This window comes from Sorghum bicolor, chromosome 4 (genome assembly GCF_000003195.3).
Source record: "Sorghum bicolor cultivar BTx623 chromosome 4, Sorghum_bicolor_NCBIv3, whole genome shotgun sequence".
Classification (NCBI taxonomy): Eukaryota; Viridiplantae; Streptophyta; class Magnoliopsida; order Poales; family Poaceae; genus Sorghum; species Sorghum bicolor.
The window spans coordinates 47,816,027-47,837,284 of NC_012873.2; the positions used below are offsets into that span (position 1 = coordinate 47,816,027).

A 21,258-nucleotide genomic window follows, 5' to 3' on the forward strand; every position below is an offset into this window, starting at 1 on the left:
GAGTCGCGGTCTCACGGAGTCACGGTCGCGGTCTCTGGCTCTCTGTGGGTGGCGTGCGTGAGTGCGTTCAGATGCGCCGCAAGGGGGGAGGCGGGAAGGGAGGGGAGGGACCGAGGGAGGAAGTGGGGAGGCCTAGGGTTTTCAATGTGTTATATACATTTTTTTTGGGCTTGGGCTGTGTGGTGAACTTGTGATAGTTTTGGCCCATGATTTCTAAAGTAGGGTCAGGTTTAATTTACCCATGGGTTAACGGATATGGACAATGCAGTCTCATACCTTTATCCGCTTTACCCGCTGGGTAAGACTTTTGTCTCATTTACTTACCCATGGGTGAAAAAATTAGTCATACCCTTACCCTAATAGGATTTTTACCTATTGGATTTCGTGTAGAAATTGCCATCTTTATCGAGTGATGCGTGCTGGATTTTTTCAGAGCGTTGACTGTGACGATCTTTAACCAGTTTAGGCCCTGTTTGGAAGCCCAGTTTTGGAGCCGAAACCAGTATAAATTACATGACCCTAAATTTTTTGCCCGCCGCCTTTATATTAAAAAAAAAGGAAGTGTTGCTAAAATTCGAATCTGCGGTAGTGAATATTCCTCCCTCTATTGATAGTAAATATGACGAAAAGGAAAGCATATATTCCGCATGAATTGTTAAGGTGTTCTTTGTGAATCTTCAGGGATTATCGTTTCCGTATATGATTTTGCCGCTATGGAGTTCTTGATTTTGACCGTGGTTGTATCGAACCCATCTCGGCCCTAATTTGGTGACTTGGATTTTATTGATTGATGAAAAAAGTGACTGACATGTATTCTAGCTACTCCTGCAACATAACGGCATTTCACAGTTGCAATGTTACAAACGAATCCAACGGCTCAAACTCGTGGTCGTATACACAATTGACTAAGACGTAGAAACATGCCATGTATTCCATCTTACTCGGTAGATACTTCCAAAACCAAATGAAACCATAACGACTAACGATTGTGTATCTTGACATGTTAAGGAAAAACGGATGCTTGATATCGTGGAACATGTAAAGCAGCAGCACTCAGTGCATACATTGCATCCTCTGGCTACATTAGTAATTAATTATATACAGCGACGAAGGATAACAAGTTCTCTGTCACACCTAAACCTTGTTAATTCTCTATCCTTAACATTGCTTTGGCACCAATAACACTTGGCACAAATTAACTGCATTCGACCGGAAAATGTGTGATACAGCCTCCAGGAACCACCTTCAGTCGAATATCTCTTGGGATTCAATTATGCTGTGCTGGCTGCATGGTTTGGTCAAACGTGAATCAGTATTTTGTATGTTACCAAATCAAGTATTTGTTAGATTAGTTATTGAAGTAGGTTCAGTCACCAAACGACATCAAGATGGATCCAAAAGAGCGAAAGAACTACTTACTTTTCATCCTTGGAGACTCGATAGTACTTCTCAGCAAGCTGCCTTTGACCAATAAGATGGGCAAATCTCTCGTCATGAGTGATTACAATCAACTGGAAGTTCTCCTGCCCTTTCCTGGCTTCCATTATTCTGTGTGAGAGATATACATTCAGTTACAAGCTCTACCTGAACCTGATGGTAAATTAGTGACATGACAGTGAGATATGTTGCCGAAAGGAGTACCTCAACAGTGCAGCAGCAAGGCTCTCTGCATTTGGACCATCAAGATTCGTAGTTGGCTCATCCAAAGCCAATATGCCACAGTTCAGACAGAACGTTTCCGCAAGTGCTAGTCTGATTATAAGAGAAGCAAGAACCTGAAGATAAGTGTAGATAACAATGTCAAGATCTGGCTCTGTTAGCTTCAGAAATATTCAGCAAACCCTTTTGATTAAAATATGACCACATAACATATGCTGCACAGTTGAAGTTCGTGAAGACAGAATATTTTACCTTCTGACCAGCACTGCATCGCCCTCGCATTTCCAGCTCAGCATCACCCGTTTGCATAACAACCTAAAGATTGTGCAGGACTCAAAAACAAATTCAAGAAAATGATTTTACTCTAGGAATAACTAGCTCAACATACACGGTAGCTGTATGATCGAGTGCCAGCACCCTCAGAATCAGAATTTATGCTTATGTAATCAATATCCTGGCCTCTGTATGTCTGCTGCCACAGTTCCTTGATTATTTTATTTATCTCCTCCATCTTCATGCTGTGGAACCGCATAAGAGCCCTGGCAGAAAATGTGAGCATGTCATATAAGGAAATTCAAAATGAGAGGCATCTATGTATCAGCTACTGCCCTAAAAAACAATCAAGTGTGCTGTAACGATAGCATTGAGGAACTAGCTAAATCTACCAACAATGAGACATGTCCACTCTCTACTTTGTTTCAACAGCTATTAAGCCTGTGTGAATATAGCCCTTGATTTGATACGGAGTAAATTTTAGGGCCTTTTTGGCAATACCTTAAAAGGGCTTCGCTTCTCTGGCAAAGACGCTGTTAAGATACTGTAGTGCTACTATTGAGTCACTATAGCTGGAGCTGCCATTTGCAGCAAAATGAACTAGATAGGTGTTGAAGCCATTATTCTAGGGCTTCACCGGCTCATGCTACATGTGCATGAACAGTGGCAAAGCTAAAGCCAGGCAAAGCCCTACCAAAGAGGACCTTAATCTTAATAATGTTATAATTGATATTAGACAAATGAAACGTGAATGGATTTTCATCTGGCTTACTAAGAGTGCTACGCAGTTATTAGACAAATATTTTTTTTCAGAAAAAAATGAATTCAAAACAAAATTCGAGCTATTTGGCTGTGGTTGCTCACAGTTTACTGTAGCAGAAGCAGCTGCAACCACAGCCAAACAGGGAAATTGTTAATAGCGGCTGCATTAGTGATCAGGGGCACCTTATTGGTACATGCAATTCTGGAGTATATGCAAATCAGCATGTGTGGAAGTTATCTGCATCCAGAAGACCAGAACCTACTCCTGCAAGTCAGCTTATGAGGCATTCTATGTGGGGAAAAATCAGGTTTTGCTCCTCAGAAGGATTTGGAAATACTGGGCACCTTTGTGCTGCAAGTTCCTTTGTATGGTTGGCCATTATTGACTGGTGCTGGACAGCTGATAGCCTGATAGGCTTGCAGCATGGGCTGCTACACCCTGCATCTTGCCCTCAATGTGATCAAGCAGATGAGACCAGACAACGCCTGGTAATGTCTTGGGTACCTCCAGAGTCCAAACAAGTTTGTTGGTTCACCATCCTTCAGCAGGATAGACATTAAGGATTGGCACCACCACACCACTGACTGCCTAGGCTGAATTCTCCTCTTGGTGCTGCCAGGCACTAAAGCAGGTCGGCAAGCAGCTTAGAAAAGGGCTCAACTCTGGATCATCTTAGTTTCTTGGCAAATTTGGACACATCATAGCAAGTGTGTATTCAATGGCGCTTCTCCAACCACAAGCATGGCTGTGAGGTCAGTCTCAGAGGACCCACCTTTTGGTGCACAGCAGGTAGAAGGCAGCTCCATAGGCTGATCAAGTGATCATGGGTGTTAGAATTAGGGTTTCTCATTACTTGGGCTAACCCTAACCAGGGTGCCATATAATTAGAGATACATGGGCCTTATGGGCCTAGCCACATGGGCCTGCACTACACATACTCCAACACCCCCCCCCCCCCCACAGTCTGAACTACCGGCGCAGCGGAGTTGCAGACTGGACTCCAAAAATATCACACACACGAGCCCCACCACAGACACAACTAGCCACTGGTGATGTTGAGGCTGGAGCGGAACTCAGCGAAGGTCGAGGACGGGAGGCCCTTGGTGAAGATGTCGGCAAACTAGGAGGTGGTCGGGACATGGAGGACCCGAACATCGCCGACAGCAACCCGGTCCCGGACGAAGTGTAGATCGATCTCCACATGCTTGGTCCTCTGGTGCTGCACAGGGTTGGTGGAGAGGTACACCGCACTGACGTTGTCGCAGTAGACCAGTGCGCTCCGGGAGAGAGGGCTGTGGAGCTCGGCGAGGAGCTGCCGGAGCCAGGAAGCCTCAGCCACGCCGTTGGCGACAGCGCGGTACTCCGCCTCGGCACTGGAGCGGGAGACAACCGGCTGGCGCTTGGACGACCAAGACACCAGGTTGCCGCCTAGGAAGACGGCGTAGCCGGAGGTGGAGCGGCGGGTGTCTGGACACCCGGCCCAGTCGGCGTCAGTATACACGACAAGCTCGGTGGAGGACGACCGTCGGTGGAGGAGACCGAAGTCGACGGAGCCGCGGAGGTAGCGAAGGATCCGCTTGAGAGCGGCGAGGTGTGGCTCCCGGGGATCATGCATATGAAGACAGATCTGCTGAACTGCATAGGTGATATCCGGCCGGGTGAAGGTGAGGTACTGAAGTGCCCCGGCAAGACTCCGATATGCAGTGGGATCTGTCACTGGGGTACCCTCAGCCTCCGAAAGCTTGCCCTGTGTGTCAACCGGAGTGGAGCAAGGCTTGCAGTCAGTCATCCCAGCTCTCTCCAGGATGTCAAGAGTATACTTCCGCTGGTGAAGGAGTAATCTAGCAGGGTGAGGCTCAACAGTGACCCCGAGGAAGTGGTGGAGCCGACCCAGATCCTTCATAGCAAACTCCTGCTGAAGTGATGCGATGATCCGTCGAAGGAGGGACTCACTGGAGGCTGTGAGGACAATGTCATCAACATAGAGCAACAGATATGCAATCTCAGCCCCATAGTGATAGATGAACAAAGAGGTGTCTGACTTGGCCTCCACAAACCCCAGAGTCAGCAGAAAAGCAGCAAACCGATGGTTCCACACCCGGGGGGCCTGCTTGAGGCCGTAGAGAGACTTCTTGAGCCGACACACCATGTCGGGACAAGAAGAGTCAACAAACCCCGCCGGCTGACTGCAGTAGACTGTCTCAGTAAGAACGCCATGCAGGAAGGCATTCTTGACGTCCAGCTGATGCACGGGCCACCCGCGCGTGAGAGCCAGCGAGAGCACCGTGCGGACGGTGGCTGGCTTCACCACCGGGCTGAAGGTCTCGTCGTAGTCGACACCGGGCCGCTGAGTGAAGCCCCAGAGAACCCAGCGAGCCCTGTACCGCTCAAGGGTGCCATCAGCCCGGCGCTTGTGGGTCCAGATCCACTTGCCGGTGACGATGTTGGAGCCCGGCGGTCGTGGCACCAGATCCCATGTCTGGTTGGCAAGGAGGGCCGCGTACTCCTCTTCCATCGCGCGGCGCCAGTGAGGGTCCAGCAAGGCCTCACGGACGGAAGAGGGTACCGGTGAGACCTGCGAGTCCCCGGGCATCGCCGCAAGAGCCCGGGGCTGCAGGGTCCCAGCCGCGTGTCGCGTCACCATCGGGTGAACATGACGCGGGTGTCGGTGAAGGAGCGGTGGGTGGTACACCGGCGTCGCGGCCCGAGAAGCTGGGTGCCTCGGCGGCGGGGTCGGTGTCGCCGGCGGGGAAAACGTCGCCGGTGGCGCAAGTGACCCCGGCGAAGAGGGGGCCACCGGCGCCGCCGGAGGCAGCGGCGCCAGCCGGGCATGTCGCTGGTAGACGCGCACCGGCTGGGCGAAACGTGCCGGTGGGGCCGGAGTCGGAAACGCCGACCCGAGACCCACGTCGGGAGCACGTCGCTAGTAGACACGCACCGGCTGGGCGAAGCGTGCCGGTGGGGCCGGTGTCGAAGGTGCCGACCCGGGACCCGCGTCAGGCGCAGGGGCCGGGCCGGGCCGGAAGGTGACCCCTCGGGACCCGGGCAGGGTAGAGGCCCCGAGGTGTCACGGGCGACAGGCGACGTAGCAGTACCTGCAGGAAACGCCGGGAAAGGTGGCTCGACCACCGGGTTAGTAGGAAACACAGAGGAGAGGTACAGAGGAGAGGTCAAGCTCCGAGGTGGAAGCAGGAGTGGTAGTGGTGGAAAAGGGGAAGATCGACTCGTCGAACACCACATGGCGAGATATGAGGACTCGACGAGAGGTAAGGTCGTAGCATCGGTACCCCTTGTGATCCGGGGAGTACCCAAAGAAGACACAGAGAGTCGAACGGGGTGCCAGCTTGTTTGGAGCGGTGGCGGTGGTGTTGGGGTAACACGCACACCCAAAGACTCGAAGGTGATCATAGCGAGGAGGGGTACCAAAGAGAGCGTGGTGCGGTGTGGGAGCTGGACAAGCAGTAGAAGGAAGGCGGTTAAGGAGGTAAGTGGAGGTGTGCAAGCTCTCGGCCCAGAAGCGAGTAGGAAGAGAGGCCTGGAGCAGGAGAGTGCGCACGGTGTCGTTGGTGGTGCGAATCATGCGCTCATCCTTGCCGTTTTGAGAGGAGGTATACGGGCAAGACATGTGCAACTGAACACCGCGAGAGAGAAAGAAGGCGCGGGAGGTGGAGTTGTTGAACTCCCGACCATTGTCACACTGGACAGCCTTGATAGTGAGGCCGAACTGTGTGGAGACCCAAGCGAAAAAGTGGACAAGCGCGGGAAAAGCATCAGACTTTGCACGTAAAGGAAAAGTCCAAGAATAATGAGAATAATCATCCACCACCACAAGATAGTACTTGTATCCAGAAATACTGATGACAGGAGAGGTCCAAAGTCACAATGTACAAGGTCAAAAATGCGGGCCGCATGAGAAGAACTAGAAAAAGGAAGACGAACATGACGGCCCAGTTGGCACGCATGACACAAATGGAACTACGACTAAGCTGCATCAAAGCATCACGTCCAGGATGGCCGAGACGCCGGGGCCAAGTAGTGGAGGTAGTGGTGGCGAAGGCAGCTGACAAAACTGGCGAAGGAGGCGAGGCAGATGCCGAAAAGCGAAGAGTGTAAAGGGGCCCGTGCTGTCACATCGGAGCAGAGGACGCCGGGAAGCCAAATCCTTCACAGTAAGACCAGAAGAGTCAAACTCCACAGAACAAGAATTTCAGCTGTAAAACGACGAATAGAAAGAAGATTGTGAAGCATAGAAGGAGCAACAAGAACATCAGGAAGACGAAAGGAACCATGGGGGCCGGCGGCACCCACAGAGGTGACAGGAAGGCAAGACCCATTAGCGACCATAATGGACGAAGAGAGAGATGGAGAAGGGTGGTGAACAGAAGAAAGTATACCGGGGTTAGAAGTGGTGTGGTAAGTAGCCCCAGAGTCGGCGACCCACTCCGGCCCGACTGGAGGTGTCAGCGCCATGGTGCTGAAGGAGTGCACCAAGGCTGCCTGGTCCCAGCCGGCAGACCCGGGCAAGGGCGCCGGTGGAGTGGCCCACGAGGACGCGGGGAACGGGGCCGCCCACGGGGTCACTAAGGGGAACCCCGGGGGAGCACCCGCGAGCATGGCCGCCGGCGGGCGAGGCTCGCCACCGGAAGCCTGGAACGGCCACATGGAGATGCGCCCTGACCATGGGTGGTGGAAGGATGGCCAGGGTGCACCTCATGGAGGTGGCGGCGTCGTGTTGCCCCCACGACCTGCTCCACGTCCCCCACCACGGCGACGGCGGCCGCCACGGCTCCCCCCACCCCCGCTCGGCCCGGGGGGAAGAGGACCAAGAAGTGACGACTGTGGTGGGGCGGCAGGACGAGGCGGAGTAGCAGCGAGAGCAGTCGAGGAGGACGAGGACCCCGGGGCGGGGGTGAACCCAGGCTGTAGGCCCTGAGTAAGCTCCTCCATGACAAGGTCGTCACGGACCTGCAGGAAGGTGGGGAAGGGCCGCTGCCTGGTGATCCACGTCCGGAGGTAAGAGTAGCGGTCACTGAGCCCGCGGAGAACGTTGAAGACCAAGATGCGGTCCTCCACGGGCCAGCCGAGGTCGCCGAGGGAGTCCGCCATGCCCTTCATCTGGCGACAGAACTCGCTGACGGAGAGGTCGCCCTGGACGAAGGTGCGGAAACTCGCGTCGAGCCGCAGAGCCCGGGCTTCGGCGTTGCCCAGGAACTGGCCCTCGAGTGCTAGCCAGGCCCCGCGAGCACTCGGGGTGTTGCGAACGAGGTCGTGGAGGTCCAGGGAGATCGTCCCCGAATTCAGGGGAGGACGACGCTGTCGAGGCGAAGCCACGAGGGGGTCGGGACCGCCCCCGCGGTGTCGAGGAGGACGTGGTCGTCGAGGGCGTAGCGGCGTAGGGTGAGGAGGACCAAGTCCCTCCAGCGAGCGTAGGAGGGCGACTCGGGCTCGAGGACGACCGGGACGAGGAGGCTTATGTTCTGGACGCCTGGTAGTGGAGCTGCACCACGTGGGGGTCGGCCGGATCGTGCCAGACGACCGGAGCCGATTCCGAGGACGTGGTCCCGACGTCAGGTGAGGCCGGAAGGCCGAGGAACTGCTCGGCGTCTGCGATCTGGCGGGCCAAGGCGTCGGCCGCGTCGCACTCGCGCTCCCAAGCGAGAGCGGCCTCACGCACGCGGGCCCGGCCCTCCGCAGCCGCAGCCCGAGCAGTGACGAGAGCAGCGATGAGTGTGGAGTCTGGACGATGCATCACAGGCGGCGGAGGTGGTGCAGGGAAGGGGGCTGCGCCCACAGCTGCACGCGGGCCGGCAGCAAGCCCCCTGGACAGGGCGCCCCCGGCCGTGAGCAGCGTCTTGGGCAGATCGGCCGTGTCCAGGGGCATGCCAAGGCCTGCAGCAATGGCGGCAGCCGCTCCCCGGGCGTAGGCTGCTGCGGTGGTGTCGTCGTTCGCGCCCAGCTGGAGCTCAGAGGCGTCCGCGACGTCATCTGCGGCGTCTGCACGCGCCCCGTCCGCAGGCGCTCAGTCCAATTGCGCCTCGTACGCTGCTGCCGCACGCGCAGCCGCGTCTGCGTGCACCGCGGCCTCCCCGCGCGTCGCGGCGTCCGCGCCCGCTGGCTGCTGCAGGGGAGGTCGGGGCTGGCCACCCGCGGCGGCGGCGGCGGCTGGTTCCGCGCCCGCGACGGCCGCCAGGAGGAGGGAAGGGCGGGCCGCACCCGCTGGCTGCTGCAGGGGAAGTCGGGGCTGGCCACCCGCGGCGGCGGCGGCGGCGGCTCGGGCCCAGGATGGGTAGGGGAGCGCCGGAAACTACTGGAAGTAGGGAGGAGGAGGAGGAGGCTCCCGGCCTGCCATGGCGGCGGCGGCGGCGCCCAGGCAGCTGGCCGGCCGGCGGCGGCTGCTGCTTGCCTGGAGGCGGCTGGGAGGAGGAAAGCCTAGCTCCGATACCATGTTAGAATTAGAGTTTCTCATTACTTGGGCTAACCCTAACCAGGGTGCCATATAATTAGGGATTCATGGGCCTCATGGGCCTAGCCACATAGGCCTGCATTACACATACTCCAACAATGGGTGTTTCCATGCTTTTGATAGTGGTGTGCTTATCATTCTTTCTCAAGTCTATGTGTGTAGGTGTTGGCATGATTATCATTGTTCTTAATGAAAATACATCTCCCATGTATGTTCAAGAGAAAATATAGTGGGTTTCAGGAACAAGTAACATATTATCATTATCAATGCCCCTGTGGGCAACCCATGTAGGATTGCTATCCTGGTCAAGGTTAACGGGGAACATGATAAAATCCAGGTTGTTTTCGGGAGGTTTAGAAACCTTATCAAAGCTGGGATGGGGTTTTGTCAACCATTTTCATAGTCAAACACAAATTTAAAACCTTATGGTAGCTCAAAAAGCCAAATTTGTAAGTACCATGTCAAATCATAATGCCACATCTATATTCTGTCTTACTCATATCAAGTCTAGCGCATTGGGCACGACAGTAATGCTTGTCTTTCATGTGTTCCGATGTACTTAGGTGTTTTAGTTTACACGATAATAAGGTTGCACAGTTTTCAATTTGCAATGTGTTTAAACGTACACTTAACACATCAGTAGTATGGCAGCCATGAATTTTCTGACAAAAGGAACTTGAACTATTAGATGGCAATAAGACCGCTGGTGTAAATTACATATTTTTTTAGTGTATTATTACAACTTTAAAGGGGAAAAAGTTTGTCCATAATGCCTATTTGGGCAATAAGACTTAAGAGTAATAAATTATATATTTTCACTACTTTGAAGGAAATCATGCTAATTGTCATCGTAAGGGGTAAAATTATAAGTTTCAAAAGTAAAGTAAATAATGTTAACAAAATCAATGAAAATTCTTCAAGAACAAAACAGGACGCAATGATGCTCCACGATACATACTTGTCTAAAGCAGTATAATATCTGTCCAAGTCCTTGTTTGCCATTTCAGTTGTCTGCAACCACCTCAGATTTTAGATCAACAGAAAAATATTTGAGTCACAGGAACGGAATCTGCAGTACCATGCCATCTACCTTAAGTTGGAGAAGTTGATTAGTATATCGCTTCTCAATATCCTTGTACTGTGTCTGTTTAAGCTCTTGTTTGTGCTTTGAAATATTACTTTGATAAACAGAAAGAGTTCCTTGACACCTGTTAAACTACAAGGCATATCCACACAGATCAATTTCATGATTTCCACTTTATACAAGTAAATTTCATTCAGATTTATACATTTTCACTCCACATACCAAATACCATGCTTTATCTGAATGGAAGTATATAAGGTTATGTTATCATATTAGAGGCATTTTTTTCTTAATTGCTACTTTGAATAAGCAATACCTCTGAATTAAGCCTCTCTTTTTCTTGAGAATGACGCTTCAGATCAGCTTCTATAGCAGACGAGCTACCTATTGAAAGCACCCTCTCTTCAAGTGATTCTATATCACGAGTAAGTTGTTCCACTTCAGCCTTTGTTTTCCTGTAGTTGAGATTGTCATCAATGTCTCTTTTCAACTGGCCCTGGCTCTGCAGTAGTTCTTTGCTCTTGTTTAACTCAGCTGATATGTCTTTGTGTTTTGCCTCGCAATTCTGCAACTGAGAATAGCAAAGAGCAAGCTTTCCCTGCAATTCCTTAAGCCTTTCGATTTTCCTGGAATCCAAGTACCTGAGAAGATACTTTCAGGTTACCAATAAGCAGTAAAAGTCAGATAAATGAAAACCTGAGAAATGGAGAAGGGTACTATACCCTTTGATCTTCATATTGAGTCTTCCAAGTGCATCAAGTTCTTGCTGGAAGTCCCTTTTTCTTTCTGCCAGCTGATGATACTCTTCATCGAACCTTTGCTTCGAAGCATTATACTCTTGCAACAAGTTCTCTTTCTCTTTGGACAATGGATCAAGAGACTCTTCTAGAAGCTAAGTTATTGAGAAATAAAATAGTCGGCATTCAATATAACACCATGCATAAGTATAAGAAGTAGAATGATATTGATGCAAAAATAACAAAACAGAGGTGTACAACAGAAAACAATGAGATCAATAAGAACGTGCATTTTAGGATCAAATTCAAAACCGGCTGCACAAAAGTGATGAACATGTTGTGGCACAAATGGACCTCAACAGATAGTCCTTGCATTCAGGGGAAAAGTTACTTGTTGCATTCAGGGGAAAAGTTACTTGACCGCCACATCTTGCTGCCATGGGGTATATGGACAAGATGCAAAAAGGAAAAAATTGGACAATTGTTGGCCCCTTCAATCCAAGCTCAGGTAAGCTGCTAAGCCTCCCTCACTTACACCAGCAGCTAGAAGTAGAAGAAAACACCCTGGAGCTCAGCACACACACACACTCAGTTTCAGCGTTGGCTGAAACTGAAACTCTGAATGTGGCAAACTGAACTACTTTTTCCTATTGCATTGGGGTAGTATATATACAACTACATGTACCTCTACCAGGTACACTAAGGTATGGTGAGTACACCAACTACCTACTCCTAGTACATTCACTCAAGTATCAGCCCACTACCATGGCTGATGTACTTCTACCAACTATAGTACTTAAGTGGCCTATTGCCTTACTTGCTACAGCTCAAGAGATGGACAGCACAAGCTGACCCAAAAGTCTTTGCTGCAGCAGGGAGAGAAAGACAGGACAGCAGCAGATTACAGCTTACAATTCTTCCCCTAATCCTGCTGCTAACCTTTGACCTCAACCATGCTGATCTTCTTCCTCAACTCCAAGAATCTGAGGCGCTCGAGGGACTTGGTGAGAATGTCAGCGAGCTGCCTGCCGATCTCGACGAACTCGATGACAACCTGTCCTCCATCGACACAGTCCGTGAGAAAATGGAATTTGATGTCGATGTGCTTGCTCCAGTCATGAAGAACAGGATTTTTGGCGAGGGCGATTGCTGGCTTGTTGTCCACCAGCAGCATTGGTGGACTGATCTCCTTGCCAGTCAATTCCCCCAGCAGCCAACGCAGCCACACAACTTGGCACGCCGCCGTAGCCGCTGCAACTTACTCTGCTTCGCACGTTGACAGCGCCACCATCTTCTGCTTCAGTGATTGCCAGGCGATCGGCGCAGACCCGAGGAAGATGAGCACAACGGAGGTGCTCTTCCGCCCGTCGACGTCGCCCGCCATGTCCGCATCACTGAAAGCGGTGAGCCCTGGCTCACCTTCGCTGGATTTGGGCGGAGCTTCGCTGAACACCGTCAGCTGCAGCCCGCCGCTCTTGGGGAAGACGACTGCCTGACCAAGTGAGCCCTTGATATAGCGCAGCAGTCGCTGCACAGCCATCCAGTGATCTTCCCGAGGATCCTCCAGGAAACGACTCACATACCCAACCGCGAACGTGATATCCGGTCGAGCGTGAGTGAGCCAGCGCAGCCCGTCGACGATACTCCGGTAGCTTGACCCTCTCCTCCATTGGAGTCGTAGACGGTTTGCAGTCCGCCATGCCTCCACGCTCCAACAGCTTCTCCGCATATGCCCGCTGCCCCAACGTGATGACATCCTTCCCCTGCTTCACCTTGATGCCGAGGTAATAGGAAAGCGGACCGAGATCGCTCATTTTGAATTGAGCCGCCATCTCTTGCTGGAAAGCGTCGATGTCCTGCGCTCGTGCCCCTGTGACGATGAGATCGTCGACATACACACCGACGATGAGATCCTCCTTCCCCCGTTGTCGTGTGTACAGAGCATGCTCCGTGGCGCAATGTGCGAACCCAAGCTCACCCAAGGTGACGTCGAGCTTGGTGTTCCACGCCCTGGGCGCCTGCTTAGAGGGCTTTGCGCAGTCTGAGCACCTTGTGCTCTGCCCCCTTCTTGGTGAAACCAAGTGCTTGTTTGACAAAGACAGTCTCCATGAGCTCGCCATTGAGGAGAGCCGACTTCACATCGAGGTGGTGAACGCGCCAGTCCTTTGCTACCGCCAGTGCTAACGAGTCCGACTGACTCCATCCGTGCCACCGGGGCGAACACCTCCTCAAAATCGATCCCTTCCCATTGGACAAAACCACGGGCGACGAGCCACGCCTTGTGCTTGACAATGGCGCCGTGTTCGTCCCTTTTCACCTTGTAGACCCATTTGAGGCCTATTGGCCGGCAACCAGCTGGCGGATCGTCAAGCTCCCAGGTGCGGTTCTCCTCGATGGACCGCATCTCCTCCATCATCGCCTTTCGCCAGCTTGGGTCTTTCTCGGCCAACGAGAACGTCGTTGGTTCCTCTGCGTTCATGAGCAGCAGTTCTGGATCCTCGAGCAAAGGGCTCGCCAGTCCTGGCGCCTTCTCCAACGACATAGACCATGCGGCGGAAACGCACCTCCTCGCCATCATGGAAGGCATCAACGAAGTCGCTGATGTTGCTCGCTGGAGATGCGAACTGAATCGCTGCGGCCGTCGATGGAGTCCCCTACTCTGCCACTGCAGGTGCAGGGGTCGATTGTGCAGGGGAGTGCGCTGCCGCTGGTGGGGAAGACCCGCCACCCCCCGTTGTGGCTAGACTGGGTGGCTCTGCCTCCTCTGCTGCGGGTGAGCCTGGGACTCCTGCCCCTGGCTCCACTCCAGCATCCCCGGCGCCTTGGATCACCAGGTGTTCAACGGTGAAGACGTCGCTGACTTCGTGCTCTTCCCCCATCACTAGTTCTCTCCACTCCCAGGCTATCGCCTCATCGAACACCGCATCCCATGACACCACCACCTAGACTCCTTCTGGGTCGTAGAGTCGGTAGGCCTTGCTTCCATCCTCGTAGCCTAGGAACACCATGGGAGTGCTCCTGTCGACTAGCTTGCTAAGGAATGGCTTGGTGTTCTTCACGTGGCCGATACACCCAAACGTCCACAGGAATGCGACATTCGGCATGTGGCCGTGCCACGCCTCGTATGGAGTCCTCCCTTCCAGGGCCTTGGTGGGCGACCGGTTCAACATGAACACAGCCGTGCTCACCGCCTCGCCCCAGAATTCCGCCGGCATGCTCTTTGCCTTCATCATCGAGCGTGCCATGCCGATGACCGTCTGATTTCACCGTTCCACCACGCCGTTTTGCTGAGGGGAATACGGTGCAGTGTGCGTCGCCGGTGTGATTGGCCCACAAAGGTCCCATGGACCAGCTTGAGCGCCTCCGCCGCGCGATACCTCGCCGTCTTGGGGACTGGCGACCTCCTCTGCTTTCCTGCCAAGCAGTTGTCGCAGGGTTCGCCCACATACTTGATGTGGGGTAGGCCACGCACCATCTTCTCCAATCGCCTGAGTGCATCGAAGCTGACGTGCCCGAACCGGGCATGCCATAGCCATGGCTCCTCCATGTGTTGTGCTGCTAAGCACACAAGTTGCTCTATCTTCAGATCAAGCAGATAGAGCCGATTGCGGGATCGATTCACCTTCGCGAGAAGCCGTCGCTCTCGATCCTTGATGCTAAGCACACTATCCATGATTAGCACTTCGCTACCGCGCATCCGTGAGCGCGCGATGCTCGCCATTCCGGCACCGGAAGATGACGGTGCCACGGCCTCAGATCACCACCCGAGAGCCATCGCCGAACTTGACCGAGCCGGTGACGCCGCCCTCGAGCTCGGAGAACGCCCCCTGGAGCCAGTCATGTGGTTGCTGGCCCAGCTCACCATTCACCTCGCCAAGGCAGACTTGAGCCCGTGGCTCGTCGAGGTCGACAGTTGCTGACGCGCTCCCCTGCTCCATCTTCCTTGCCTCCTCTGTTTCTCCGCCATGAGAAGCGTGTGCTCATCATCTCATCATCATCCTCCCGAGCCAGGTGTGCCTCCTTCTCCGGCTTCCTGGTCGGGCGCTCTTTGGCCCAGCGCCCGATTTTCCCACACCGCCAGCAGGCGTTGGGGTCATACTTCTTCTTCTTCTTGTCCTGCGACGCCTTGCCGCGCCGCTTGTCGCCGCCTTTGCGGCCCGAGGCAGAGCTTTCCCCGGACTGCCGCTCCTTCATCCGCGCGGTCCACTCCTCCTCAGTCAGCAACAACTTGCCGCCGTCCTTCTCTTTCTCCGTCGTCGTTGGCTCGATGCGCTCATCAACCGCCCGTAGCCGCCCCGTGAGATCCTCGATCATGAGGGTCTCCGAGTCCAGCATTGTCTCAATCGAGAGAGCAATCTGGGTGGTTCTTGGGCAGAACGGCGCGCAGAAACTTGGAGACGACCTCCTCCTCCATGACCTTGCCGAACACCGTGAGCTGGTTGACAAGGGACTGCAGGCGCAGCCCGAAGTCCTCCGCCTCGCCTGGACGGAACTTCATGTCGTCGAAGTCGCGACGCAGCTGCTGCACCTTCGCCTTCTTGGCTCGAGCCGAGCCAATGCGCATGGACGCGAGTGCGTCCCAGGCGTCCTTGCGTTCTTCTTCTCTCCCAACATCTGGTGGTACTCCGGCGGCGTGGAGGACAGCAGCGCCTCCATTGCAGAGACATCATCGTCCTCCACGTCGGTGCCCTTCTCGATCGCCGTCCAGAGCTTTCGTGCCCGGAGTTTGACATTCATGGTCACCGCCCACTCGCCGTAGTTGGTGCGAGTCAGCTATGGCCATGAGTTACCATTGACCTCCCGCACTGTGCGCAGGACAACCTCCCGTCGTGGTGACGTAGGTTCAGCAATCTTGCCGGCACTCGTGCTACTCGTGGTTTCGTCAACTCCAGCCATCGCCGGCGGTTAAGCGCAGCGACGACGAAGATGTACGGCTCCGATACCACTTGTTGGCCCCTTCAATCCAAGCTCAGGTAAGCTGCTAAGCTTCCCTCACTTACACCAGCAGCTAGAGGTAGAAGCAAACACCCTGAAGCTCAGCACACACACACACATACACACACACACACAGTTTCAGAGTTGGCTGAAACTGAAACTGTGGCAAACTGAACTACTTTTTCCTATTGCATTGGGGAAGTAAATACAACTACATGTACCTCTACCAGGTACACTAAGGTATGGTGAGTACACCAACTACCTACTCCTAGTACATCCACTCAAGTATCAGCCCACTACCATGGCTGATGTACTTCTACCAACTATAGTACTTAAGTGGCCTATTGCCTTACTTGCTACGGCACAAGAGATGGACAGCACAAGCTGACCCAAAAGTCTTTGCTGCAGCAGGGAGAGAAAGACAGGACAGGCAGATTACAGCTTACAAGCATATTTAGGGATGAAAATGGAAATGCTTTCCATACAAGAGAATCTTTTATGACTGTTTCTGACCATTACCATATTTAATTTTTTATTTTCTAACTTTCAGCACTGTATTGTTGTCATCACTATTAATTGACAATATGGTGAGTTTCTGACCAGTCGGTTCACGCAGCAACCGACGACAGAGCATCAGCATGCCGTCAAGAGGATCGTCTACTACGTCGCGGGCACCTCCGACTACGGCTTGCACTACCCGACGTGCCCCGGTGCAGAGCACTTCATCGGGTATAGCGACTGCAACCTCACTGGTGACATCGACACAAGCAAGAGCACCGGCGGGACGTTGTTCTTCCTCGGCAAGTGTCTGATCAGCTGGCAATCGGTCAAGCAGCAGGTGGTGGCTCTGTCCAGTTGCGAGGCGGAGTACATCGCTGCCACTACCGCTTTGAATCGGGCTCTCTGGCTGGTTCGGCTGCTGGGCAATCTCCTTGGCAGAGACGCAGAAGCAGTGGAGCTCAGGGTGGACAGCAAGTCCGCCTCTTGGCAAAGAACCCCGACTTCCATGAGTGCATCCGCATCAAGTACCACTTCATCAGAAGCTGCTTGGATGAGGGGAGCATCAAGGCCGGCTATATCAACACCCAGGACAAGCTCGCTGACTTCCTCACCAAGTCCCTTGGGTGGGTCGAGTTCCAGGAGCTGCGCGCCGGAATTGGGATGGCTCAAATTCCCCAGAAGGCGCCACACAAGACTTAGGGGGAGAATGACAGCTATAAGTCTTGTGCTTATCTATCTAGGATACTTATCTTAGGAGTAGTTGGTGCATATGTCAGCACCTCATCTATCTTATCCTAATAGCATCTACTTTAGTAGTTGGAATATGCTATAATCCTTTCTTAGGGACCAAGTATGCTACTCTATATGCATCCCCAATCTGCCATGGTTTGTGGAAAGGCTATGAAATCTGAATCTAGCCCCAAACTTGTGCTTTGGTTCCAACATGGCAATCCTGTCTAAGTTTTGCCCATGTTGCAACAGTAAGAACTAAGGAGATAAACTTGATCAAAGAAAACAGTAGTCAACTGACTGATATTGCATATAAAAGGAAATAGTAAGTACCTACCTTCTTTTCTATGATCAGCTGTTCTTTTTCCTCAGCTAGAAGCACCAATTCCTCTTCAAATTTTTGGAATCTTTCCAATATTTTCGAAGCTTTCACCTTCTCTTCCCGAGCAGTGTGCCATCTCACCTGAGCGCTTGACAGATCTTCATTTAGCATTCTATGCTGATCCCTAAGATCATCCACTTCGATACTCAATGTGTCCCTGCAACAGATGGTCCCATCAAACATAATCCAGCTTCCAAGCTCCAAGCACAAGTCAAAAAGGGACATCATTATTTACTGTAGAAAGGAGAGGATATTTTGAAGAATTATAAAGTATCTAATACCCAAATATAATATTGCAGTATCAAAAGTTCAAAACATAACTGAAAAGCTAGAGTTTGTGTGCTCATTTGTTTGTATCGGTGGAAATATGGATAACTAGCTACAGATATCTAATGAAGATTTCTCTTGGAACATAACAGCACTCTCTAACTGATGGTGCACATGCATGACATATAGTAAATCACTAGGGGAAGCTGTAGTAAATCTTAGTGTTCATTATCGTAAATTTGAGTCAATTTTATAGCGGTCCATAGAACCTCTCCCTCTCCCTCTCTGCATCAGATGATTTAACAGACAATCCTAACAGTGTGTTGCCTATTAAGCTGTATCTTACTGGTCTTGCCTGTTTGGTTGGTGCCATAGTTTGCCATGCCTGACCTTCGGCAAACTGTGAATGCCACAGAAATTGTGGCAAGCAAAATCGAAGCCACACTTGTGGCAAAGTTTGGCACAAAAATGAGTCTATGACATGTGGGACAGGGTGCTAAGAAAGTGTGGCGCGCCATAGTTGCGATAGTGAACCAAACAGCTGCCCAAAAAACTGTGGCATGACTAATCTTTAGCATTGTTGGAGTATAGGAGTGAGTATTGGCCCATGTGGCTAGGCCCATGAGGCCCATGTATGCTATACTATATTGCTACCCTCCTAGGGTTAGCCTAATCAAGGAAAATAAGCAGTTTAGCATGGTATCAAAAGACTAGGTCTTTCCTTCCTCCTCCCTCACCAGCCGCCGCAACCAGCCCCTGCCTGGCCGGCGTGCGCCGCCGCCGGACCGCCATGGCCGGCCGGCCTCCTCCTCCCCCACCTCCCCCCTCCTATTTCCACCAGTTTCCCCCTCTCTCTACCTCCCAAACCTGGGCGCAGCTCGCTGCCGCCGCCGCGCCCTGGCCCCTCGCCCGCTGGCGGCTGGTGCGTGCGGGACGGCGCCGCCCGCGTCTGGCCTTCTCCCGCAGGGGGCGCCTGCAGGGGTCGACGCGCACGGACCACGCCTGCAGGGGACGCCCGCAGGGGTCGCCCGCCCCTGCCCTGCGACCGCAGGGAGCGAGCTGCTGGTCGGCCTGCGCCCGCAGGGGCCGCCTGCCGGGGTAGCCCGCCCCTGCCCTGCGCCCGCAGGGAGCCACTTGCCGGGGACGCACGCAGGGGGTCCGCCCGGACTTCACGCAGGGCTGCAGACCGCTGTTGCCCAAGCCGCAGTTCGTCCGGGATGTGGAGATCGATCTACACTTCGTCCGGGACCGGGTCGCTGTCGGCGATGTTCGAATCCTCCACGTCCCGACCACCTCCCAGTTCGCCGACATCTTCACCAAGGGTCTCCCGTCCTCGACTTTCGCCGAGTTCCGCTCCAGCCTCAACATCACCAGTGGCTAGTTGCGTCTGTGGGGGGCTCGTGTGTGTTGTACTTCTTTCTTCTTTTCAGTCCAGTCTGCAAACTCCGCTGCGCCGGTAGTTCAGACTGCGGGGGGGTGTTGGAGTATAGGAGTGAGTATGTGGCTAGGCCCATGAGGCCCATGTATGCTATACTATATTGCTACCCTCCTAGGGTTAGCCTAATCAAGGAAAATAAGCAGTTTAGCAAGCATGACAAGTTTTGGTCGCGACTCACGAACCAAACAGGCGTGTACATAATTCCTAATTTATGCATGTAGCATCCAAGGGTTAACCTCTCTACTATTGTGCATGCGCTGCTGCTTAGTGCTAAACATGCACCACAGAGACAGCTGTTCTGCAAGACAGCAACCTCTTTCTATCATCACTCTCCACATCACCTAAAATCCTATGTGGCAATGCCATGAAGCGAACTAAAAGATACTCCCTCTGTTTCAAATTATAAGTCATTTTGACTTTTTTGGTGAATAGAATTTGCTATGTATCTAGACGTATGTTATATCTAGAATTCTAGATGCACAGCAAAATGGACGTACCAAAAAAGTCAAAGCGACGTATAATTTGGAATGCAGGGACGAGGGAGTAGCCGACAAGAACCACTGTAATGCCCCAGGTGTTGGGCAGGTTGAAGAGATTGCCCACTTCTTTCAATTATTAATTTTAAACAAAAAAAAAGAAGTAATTTGCTCTTTTATTGTCAATGCCAACAAGCAGGCCAACACAATGGAATGAACTTGAAACACTGAACATTAAATGAGACCATTTATATATACATTGGCAAAATCAACCATTTTATGCTTTATTAAAAAGAATTCAGATATGAGAATTTGACTCCTATTCAGTAGCAACAAAGCGAAATTACCAATATATAATACTGCTAAAGCAAGAATCGAGTTAAATGCATAAACGAGCCATATGCCCACAAGGAGATAGAGCAAAATTTAATTAGGCAGATGCACATCTTTTTAGATCATGCTGATTTGACCCAATCCAAGTTACCCCATAGGATTGATAAGCTTAATTATATTGGGTCTGAAACCCTATATTTTGTTTTCCTTAATAAGTAGTAATGCTAGAAGGGGCTGGAAAGCTGACATGAAAGATTCACTTTTCTAGCCCAATTATAGGATGTACATCAAAATTATATTTTGAACTTGGTACCTTGAAAATCATTTTTCTAAAATAGATAATAGCATTTATAATGGAATCCCATCAAGTACCTTGTTCTCTGCAGAGAGTTCAGCTCCAGTTGAATTTCCTCCAAAGACTTGACACCTTGGCCACTAGAATCAAGTGTATATTCAAGCTCTTCTACTTCTTTGCGTAGCTGTTGTATTTCACGTACATGCCTGTCAATAGTATCAGTGGGTTGTAACAGGACTTCGACTGCATCCCTGTCCATTTTAACTTGGGCAAGAACACCCAAAAGCTGCAACAAGGCGCCACATTATAGAGGATATACAGAAAAGTAGTTTTCACAAAGACGAAAGTATTGGCAAAACATAGAAGGTAAAGTTTTGAAATAAATGAAACACAGCATTCTCAATAAAACAATATTATAACAACAGATGATTCCTCTGCTAGATGATCTAATTTGTCATGAAGCAATACAGCTGTAATGTGTTCACAGAGGATTGAGATCATGCTCTCTAAAATATAAGTGTTCCTATCTCTGCCAAGCAAAATAGTATGACATCAACCTTAGCTGCGTAAAGATCTCTGCAAAACTCAACGCAGCTTCAAGCTTGACCTTGTTACTAGTCAAGCACGCCAGAGATTTCAAGAAAATGGCAAAGGCAGAATTTGTCCCTTGTTTAATGAATGGTACATGACCTAATTGACGGCATTTTATTTTAAAGAATAGGTGTCCCTTTACTTAAATACATGATCAAAATATCAATCTTGAAACTTTTAAGCCAGTGCACAAACTGTCCGCTTTATTAGCTAGTCAACCAGCAGTTTTTCTACCTTCGCCAATTAAATCAGGACCACCGTGTAGACTAGTTTGAAAGGGAATAAGCACTTAAAAAGACAACAGTGATGACATCCTCTTGTTTCGATCAGAG

General features: G+C 51.7%; 1 protein-coding gene across 1 annotated transcript in view; it reads right to left on the bottom strand.

Annotated features, from left to right (window-relative positions):
- LOC8056059 (DNA repair protein RAD50) overlaps nt 914–21,258 on the bottom strand; it is a 30,086-nt gene continuing 9,741 nt past the window's right edge. The window contains exons 17-27 of the mRNA XM_002453821.2: nt 20,413–20,621; nt 17,482–17,683; nt 10,965–11,134; nt 10,559–10,883; nt 10,249–10,374; nt 10,117–10,169; nt 2,048–2,198; nt 1,912–1,974; nt 1,642–1,775; nt 1,420–1,548; nt 914–1,285 (exon numbers count right to left, since the gene is read on the bottom strand). Of these exons, the coding sequence (XP_002453866.2) occupies nt 1,246–1,285; nt 1,420–1,548; nt 1,642–1,775; nt 1,912–1,974; nt 2,048–2,198; nt 10,117–10,169; nt 10,249–10,374; nt 10,559–10,883; nt 10,965–11,134; nt 17,482–17,683; nt 20,413–20,621 (1,602 nt within the window). The 3' untranslated portion in view covers nt 914–1,245. The remainder of the gene's footprint in view (nt 1,286–1,419; nt 1,549–1,641; nt 1,776–1,911; nt 1,975–2,047; nt 2,199–10,116; nt 10,170–10,248; nt 10,375–10,558; nt 10,884–10,964; nt 11,135–17,481; nt 17,684–20,412; nt 20,622–21,258) is intronic.